This window comes from Triticum aestivum, chromosome 5B (genome assembly GCF_018294505.1).
Source record: "Triticum aestivum cultivar Chinese Spring chromosome 5B, IWGSC CS RefSeq v2.1, whole genome shotgun sequence".
In the NCBI taxonomy this organism is placed as follows: Eukaryota; Viridiplantae; Streptophyta; class Magnoliopsida; order Poales; family Poaceae; genus Triticum; species Triticum aestivum.
In genome coordinates, this window is record NC_057807.1 from 608,986,286 (window position 1) to 608,995,002 (window position 8,717).

Consider the following 8,717-nt stretch of genomic DNA (forward strand, 5'->3'; position numbering starts at 1 on the left):
ATATGTGATCTCCGTCCAAGAAACTGGTCGTGAGTCGTGATCAAGATGAACGGGATGTTCTGAAGCTTGCCCGTGTGCTCACACACTGCTGCACTCCTTGAGGTATGTCTTAATCAAAGCAAGTTTGACTAAACTTGCATGTTTCTAATCAGATATACTCCCTCCGTTCCTAAATGTAAGTCTTTGTAGAGATTTCACTAGGTGGACTACATACAAAACAAAATGAATGAATTCACATTTAAAATGCATCTATATACATCTGTATGTAGTTTATAGTGGAATCTCTGCAAAGACTTATATTTAGGAACGGAGGGAGTATTTGATAAGGGGTTGTGTCACCAGTTTCCACAAGACGGCGTCAAAAGCTCGGCTTGACACTGTTAATTTAATTAATCTCTGCATCATGACATAACCCGACATGCATGACAGATATAGTAGGCAATAAGCTTGATTGGAGCAAATAAATTATTTTGTGCAATACGTCCTGACTGGAGTAGAGTATTTTTCTTTTCTGCATGCAAGGGAAGGCAAGCCAATCAGTGTCGGATCCAGGAATCGAACTTAGCCGGGGCGAAACATTTAAGGTATTTTGATTGACGAATGCAAGCCCGCTGAATCAAATCTCATAAAATTCAAATGTGAAGCTAGATGCACTCAAAAATTTACATGACCAATGATTCAGAACAGTTCAAGATTCTCGAGAACTAGGTTGTAAGTTGTAACCACCTAAAATCACAAAATACAACATAAACGTCACACATAACTACTAACATGGAATCCCGCTGCTTGAATAATTCATTCCATGGCCCAAAGTGTCCAACTCCATGACTAATAGATACCTACAACAGGTGAACAATCTGATATCAATACATGTATTGGAACAAGTAAGCAAATAGTTTGAAACAATGGATAACAAAAGTATTTACCCTAAGTGGTAAGTATATGGGGAGGGTTTGGTAGATGGCCTCTCAAGCTGTGAAAATGTTCAATGATCTTCTTGTCATCAATTCCAGCAAATATGCAAGTACATGCAAGGGAAGGCAAGCCAAATTTTCGACAAAACTTACATGCAAGTACGATCATGCCTTCACGGCGGCGCTGGTGGCGGCGGAGGTGAGCCTCTGAAGGTGCCTCTCGACGACGTCGAGGCCGCACAGCTCCTTGACGTCGGCCATTGTCGCCGGCACGTCCATCTGGAATGTCAGCGGTGAGTTGACCGAGAAGTCCGTTCTAGCCGCCCTGATGGCCTCCCGCATGGCACAGTGCACCGAAGCCGCCAGGAGCAGCGGCGGCTCGCCGGACGCCTTGGAGGAGAGCACCCGCTTCTTCTCACGTGCGCTGCTGATGAGCTCCACGTTGAACTGCTTGGGGATGGTGTCCACCGTCGGGATCTTGTACGTCCAGGTGCCATCGTTCACCACCAGCCCATCGGCGTTCGTCGCGTAGTCCTCGTTCGTGAAGAAGCCAACGCCTTGCACGAATGCGCCCTCCACCTGATCCACGAACAAAAAATGGAGTCAGATTACAACGATCAGCAGAAGCAGCAAGCAATCTGGTGGCTGTGCCGGTCGGCGGTGAGCTTACCTGGCCGAGGTCCACCGCCGGGTTCAGGCTCTGCCCGCAGTCGTACACCAGATCGCTCCTCAGGATCGTCGTCGCTCCGGTCAGCACGTCGATTTCCACCTCGCTGACGGCGGCTCCATAGTTGATGTATTTTACGAAGGCTGGGTCGGGCTTCCAGAAGGCGTGCGCCGACAGGTTCACGCTCGCCATCTTCGCCTGGGCGATCAAGGCGCTCCATGGCGCCGCAGCGCCTGACTTGGCCTTGAGGCCCTCTCTGATGGGCTTGAGGCGCTCGACGAGCATGGCGCACGACTGCCGGACCGCCTCGCAGCTGCTCTCGGACGTGGTGCTCCCACCGGTGAAGCTGCCCTGGATCAAGCTCAGCGTGTCGGCCTGAATGACGCGCACCTTGTCGAGCAGCCCGTCTGCGTCGGGACAGAGCTCCCGCAACCCGAACGCCGTCATCTGCTTCACCTTGGTATACAGCCCTTGCCCGAGCTCCACGCCGCCGACCTCCACAGCGATCGAGCCGTCGTTCAGGATGGACACCTTCCCCGGCGTCGGCCGGAGGGTCACCTCGTAGGTGATCGGCACGCACGAGATGCCGCGCTTCTTCCACCTGCTCCCGCCATTGAACCGCTCAACAGCCTCTGCCCTGCTACCGTACTCCGGCGATGAGGCCAGCTTGTCAAAGATGTCCACGAGGCTGTATGTCGGGGCGTCTCCCGCGGTGTCGCCGTAGAACTTCGTGAGGCTCTCGACGCTGTGGAGGTTCTTTCTCCGGACGGTGTTGGTGTCAGCTCCGAGCGCGGACGCAACGTGCTCGATGATTGCCTCGGCGATGAAGGAGCCCTGCACGTCGCCGGGCGCCCGCACCGCCGACTTGGACGACACATTCGTCTTGCACAACTTGATGTCGAAGGCGAGGGCGCCCCAGTTGTACTTCTTGAGAGAAGAGATGGTGTGAGCCGGGATCAACGGGCTCAAGTCCGGCGATATCCCGGAGTTGATCCCAAGATCGACGTGCAGAGCCGTGAGCGTGCCGTCCGACTTAAACCCGACGGAGTACTTCGCCTTCATCGGGTGCCGCCCTCCGGCCATGATCATGTCCGTCTTGCGGTCGAGGTACATCCGGACAGGGCGCTGCAACTTGAACGCTGCAACTGCACACGCACATGCTACCTGAAAACCCAAACAATTGCAACATGATCAGAAGATTGTACCAACCGAAAAGCAGAACTTATTGTTGATGTGTAGTTCTGAATGAACTTACGTGGGTTGATTTCAGACCCTTTCCACCAAAGCCGCCTCCAACTCTTCTGGTGATGATGCGGACATTGTGGTACGGAATGCCCAGGCAGTCCGCGACGACATTCTGCGTGATCTCTGGTAGCTGCGTCGAGGAGTAGACGGTGATGCAGTTGTCTTCGTCAGGGATGGCCAATGCGGTCTGCGTCTCCATGTAGAAGTAGTACTGCGATTCAAGCTTCACCTGTCGGAAATTAACAGAAGATACTAGGTGTCAATATTTGGGCCTTGTCTGAAACTAAGAATGCAGCCTCCTAAATATCAAGTGTGTACCTCTCCTGATAGGATCTTGTGATCTGCTTCAGACATCCCTTGCTCGAAGTCCCCAACGGGCCGAGGAGCCAAAAATGGGGGAGTTTGGAAATAGCTGTTGTGTTGGATGGCATCCTCAATTGTCAGAATCGGCGGCTCAAGACTCTCTGTACTATACTCGATGATGGCTTGCTTCGCCGCCATATAGGCGTACTTCTGTGTTTCAGCAATCTGAGTGATGTCAAAGCAACACAATAATATGGTAAGTTCTACGACCTTGCAAAATGTTGGCTAAAAATAGACTACTACTGGTTTTGCATTTTTCTGAAAGTGAGGTCAAGTGGTTCAGAAGTAGGTACCACAATGCCAATATTTTGACCAGCAAATTCAGAAACCGGATCACCGAATAGAGCTTCCTCTCCTAGCATCCTGAAGCCGGATCCAACATTTTTTCCACCAACTGGAATGTCCTTTGCGGAGATAACCGTGATGACCTTCTGTGAAGCCAAAGATGACCTGAAGCTGATACTTTTTATATGGGCATGAGGGTGTGTGCTATAGATAAATGCTCCATAGAGGCAATCCTTGGGAGCAGGGATGTCATCAACATACACAGCCTCCCCTAGGAAACAAGCAAGAATATTGTCAAGCCATGTTTCAGGATAGAACTTAGATGTGCTAATAGTTGTTTTGAAGAAATATATTCAGGAATGAAGCATATGAGATGGTTCAACATAGATTGAACCAGTGAACTAAGATGAACAAAAAGAACTCCCAAATGATCTTGAAGTATGTGGAAGAAAATATTAGTATAAACAATGCTTACTAACACTCTCAAGTACTAGTAAGCACTTCTTAACCATTCGGCATGAATGGTCAGCTATATATGAAAAAAAACCTAACAGTTGTAATTGAAGAGTACAAATCATTTGAAGGAAACACTTGTAAGCTGAAACATTGGAATAAGAGTTATAGGAATATACCAGAAGCTTGCAGCTCCGCCCCGGCTTTCGTGATAGGCTTGCCGACAGGTTTGTATTCGTCACTGAAAACTAGTTCTTGCCTTGAGCGAACCGGCAAGTCGTCGCTTCCAACAGTACCATGCTTCTCGGAGCCATTAGCACATGACCCATTGGGAGCAATAGCATTCGCCGGTTCATTCAGGTTGTTACCAAGTGAAGAAAGGAAACTGAATAAGAAACTGACAGCCAAGCTGACTCTGTACTCAGGGTGTGTGGTGCCTTCTGACGGCGAGATAACATCTTTCAGCAACTGAACTGCTTCAAGTGTCACCGCTGCACTCACTGATTTCCCCTTCAGGAATTCCTCAACTTTCCGAGCCCGGGAGGCGTGATCGACACCGTAAGCACCAAATGCGAGGCAGATATCCTCAATTATGAGCTGCCCTGAAGTCCTTGCCAGGAATGCAGAATTCACAAAGGAGACAGCATTGCCGAACGGTCTTGGGGATGCACGAGAGGTCTCGAAGATGACATTGTCTGAACCCCAATCCGGGACAAATATGCTGAGCAGTATAGTCTTGGCATCACAGGGAGGCTGCTCCAAGAACTCCTCCATCGTCAGGCGCAACATCTTGGAAGCCGTCTGGACTGTGACCGTCGAACCCGCGGCGAGAAGAACGGTGGCGATATCCGACGGAAACTGCAGCCGCTGTGCCATGATCACGTTCCCGCCGACAGTCGCCGTGTTCCGGACGAACGGCGAGGCAACCTTGCTGAGGTGACCGGCGATCTTTGTGAACACCGGAGTGCCATCGGAGAAGACTTCGATGGCTTTGGAGATGGACACGGCTGCCCCGATCTCCACCCCCTTGCTGCTCCTGTCGATGACTGAAAGCTCCGGGATCCCTTGGATGTCGATGTACTTATCGTACAGGTCTTGATCCTTGTAAACTCCGGCGCCGGTATTGGACGCCACGATCTTGACCGAGTTTTCGTCGAACCAGTTGGAATCAAAGAGGTTATGAAGCTCCTCGATGCTCTTGGGATGGTACCAGCCGTCTTGGCCGGCGATCGCCGCTGGAATATCGTTCATTTGACCCTTGATCTCAGACTTTAGGAACTCAGGGAAGGTGCAGACGGCGCCGCTAGAGTATTCCGGCAGCTTGCCGACGTCGGCGCGGTCAGTGCCTTTCTTCCAGAACGAGTTGAGGCCGAGGTCCTCGAGGTCAACGTCAGCGGCGAAGCTCTTGCAGGTGTCGAGGATGGGCCGGTAGCCAGTGCAGCGGCATAGGTTGCCGGAGACGGCGTGCTCGGCCTCGGAGCAGGTGAGCTTGGAGAATCCCGTCGGCGGGGCAGGGCCGTCGGGCTTGTCGGCCTTGACGAGGGCGGAGAAGATGGACATGCACATGCCGGGGGTGCAGAAGCCGCACTGGGAAGCGTGGAAGCCGGCGAGGCGCTGCTGGACAGGGTGGTAGCCATGGCGGGTGTTGCCGATGCCCTCGCTGGTGGTGACCGAGCAGTTGGTTAAGCTGCCGACGAGCGTCAGGCAGGAGCTCGCCGAGTGCTCGGTCACCTCGTCGGTGGCCGGGTTGTATTTGGAAATGAGGACCACGCATGCGCCGCATCCACCTGCATCCATGCACGCAGCAACGTTAACACACGTTGTTAGTTAATTTCAGTTTTTTTGCAGGGATTTGTTAATTTCAGTTAGAATCGACCCAAACTGAAGACAAATCTCACAGAATTTCAGACCAAAGGCAACGGTTGTCTGTAAATGTAAAAAAAAAAAGAGATCCTACCGATTAAGATCCATCAAATCACCGGTTGGTGCAAAGAGTGCAATCAATCGTTCATGTCTACCCAAAATGACACTACAAAAAATACCCGCCAACAAAATTGATAGTACAAACTTGTATCTAACCTTTTGGCTAAAATTGCCTAATTGCATATTTAATTAGCAAAGTATAGCTTTCTGTTTATCGCAAAGAAAATATGAGCACCCGTGCACTTTCATTTTTGGAGGCGCACGCAGGAACAACACATGGGGTAGTAGTAAAATCATCACATACAGACAAAAATACATGATGCCGGGGACATGCATATGTAATTACAAAATTTCAAAATTACACCGAATCTTTGCATGTGAGGAAGCAACCATATAGAGAAATTTCTACATGCAGAAGACCCCCTTTTATTTTGGGCCCTCCTAACTGGCGAACATTCGTCAGAGGAGGTGGCACATGCGAACGGTTCGATGACAATTTTAGTTGTGACGAAGTGGGAAGAGGTGGCATTTTTTTCAAAAAACGTGGCAGTTTCTCCCCGAGAAGGCAATTTTTAGACTACCGTCTTTTGATATCATTTTTTACAACTAAAACTGCCAGCAAAGATGGTTGGCTTGTCATCCCCCTTGCACCATACGTTCGTTCACCAGGTAAAATTACCGTTTACGTTTAGTGCACGTTAGGGGATACAAAGGATAAACTTTCCATACGTGTTTACTCGAAAATCTGATAACACACATGCGCCATCTAGTCATGTCCTTATTTTATTTACCTTTTCCTTTTTACGGATTATTTACCTTTTCCTAGGTAAAAGAACAAGTTGGAGAAGATATAGTACTTAAATACTAGAAAACAAGGCAATTCCCTACAAAAAAAAAAACTAAAAGCCAAGGCAATTGCAGATCACTTGGTCCCACTAGTTACCCCGTTTGTTGGGCTATTTCTGTACAGTGTCAAGTTATGTGAATCTATATAAATATCAATATAAAGCATCCACCAAAGGTGATATGGGCAAAAGTCTGATGGTACGCATCTCTAGCAGATCCTTAAAAGTTGACCCCTAAAAACACGCACAATGGGCACTGCAAACTGGTTTTACGGAGCGAAATTACTCCGGACAGAACAAACTTCGTAAATGAAAGTATATCCCACTATAGTAGTTGAACATGGATGGGGCCTGATCACCAAACAGGAAAAAGTAACATTGACAAAAAAGAGAGTCATGGTCCAATGGTTTTGGATGGGTGTATGATTGCTCCACTATGGGAAAAGTACAACGGCGAGGTATCCTTTTGTCTCCGCCATGTCTGGGCTGAGTGGCCAATAATGCTACACCTACCGGCTGTTACGGGCATGCTATGTAATCTTCCTCTTAAGGCTTTGTTTGGTTACACCCTGTCTCAAGGGGATTGGAGGGGGTTTGGTGAGATTTTACTTGTATGGGATTTAATCCCGGCCAAACCTATTCAAATCCATGCCAACCGAACACAGCCTAATTGTTTCCACCCTCGTCTATGGATGTAGCATTGCTCGCTGAGTATATGTTATCTTAGATAAAAGTCAAGAAAATAGTAATACATCTCAATGCCATCGCTAGGCCGGGTGTAGTGACAATAACTTGCTGGGCAAGGTTATTTCCGCCAACTGTTATACAAAGTCGTCAGTGGTCGACTAGTCGTTTGATAGTAGGTAAAGCTAAATTAAAATTCATTCTTAAAAAAAAGTCAAATTAAACCTGAGGGAAAAAAATTACTATCACTGAACTTTTTGAACATATTACTAGCACTGAACTACAAAGTCGAATTGTATACTCCTACTTGAAATTATACGCGTGAACTTGCCTGATTGGCCAGATTATGTCTCCACACTTCGGAAAATTTAAATCAACATTATATGAAAGTAAAAGAGCAGCGGCCAGTCCGATCGTCTGTGTTGTCGGAGTGTTGGGAGCGGGCTGAAAAGTCAACACCGAGATCCATAGGTGGTTCGAGCTGTGAAGGATGATGAACCATCATCTGTGACGTTGGTTCGGTCGAGCTGCCTCGATACGCTTTATTTTCCATCGGAACGAACCACTGAAAGAAGAACTTAAACGAGCGGATATGAATCGGGTGGTGGACGGGTGGTGCTCTGCTCACCTTCGCCGCAGCCGAGCTTGGGCCCCCTGACGGGCGTCCGCGTGCGCAGGAACTCCAGCAGCGTCGTCGACGGGTCGACGCCGGCCGCCTCGTGCCGCGCGCCGTTCACCGCCAGCACCACCCGCTCCCCCGCCGCCGCCGCCGCATCCTTCCCCAGCGACCCCATCGCTCTCCACCTTATCTTCCTGCGCTAGTACTACTCGGTTACCAGAGTGCGCGCAGGGAACACAGACGGAGGCCCTTTTTACAGCGGGATTTCGATTGCTTGCTGGATGTCAAGGGGCGCGAGATTGGTGTTCGGTCACGGTGCGTGTACACTCTTCGGTCCAGACAGACGTCCGGCGGAACAGACCGAGGCGGTACGCTAGCTTCTCGTGGACTGTTTGTGCTGTCAAAGGAGCATCAGTCAATCCGTCACTAGCAGTCCCTTCGGGGACATCCGATAAAATTGGAACGATACGGGGAATCCGTCACCAGCAAAGGACGGGAAAGGTCATAATTGATCTGAAGATGACACACTGTCAACCGAGGATTGTTTGCTTTTGTTCTTGTTTGCCCTTTTTCGACCAACGGTGAATTTTATTACTAGCGTGAAATGAAATATCGAGAGGATTCAAACACAATGAGCATGCTTTTGACGTTTGCATAGTTAAGATGCACACAGCCAAAACCAACACGTGCATATAAAAAAGCACTGGTCACTAGCAAAG

At 49.3% G+C, this 8,717-nt stretch overlaps 1 protein-coding gene across 1 annotated transcript; it reads right to left on the reverse strand.

Moving 5' to 3' along the window:
* Window positions 1-593: 593 nt before the first annotated feature.
* Window positions 594-8,303, reverse strand: LOC123113606 (indole-3-acetaldehyde oxidase). Its single transcript, XM_044534899.1, has 9 exons — window positions 8,008-8,303; window positions 4,107-5,714; window positions 3,483-3,745; window positions 3,145-3,354; window positions 2,837-3,055; window positions 1,585-2,745; window positions 1,068-1,493; window positions 927-973; window positions 594-839 (listed from the first exon to the last, which is right to left on the reverse strand). The coding sequence occupies exons 1-7, from the start codon at window positions 8,171-8,173 to the stop codon at window positions 1,080-1,082; spliced, it is 4,041 nt and encodes a 1,346-aa protein (XP_044390834.1). The 5' UTR covers window positions 8,174-8,303; the 3' UTR covers window positions 594-839; window positions 927-973; window positions 1,068-1,079.
* Window positions 8,304-8,717: the final 414 nt, after the last annotated feature.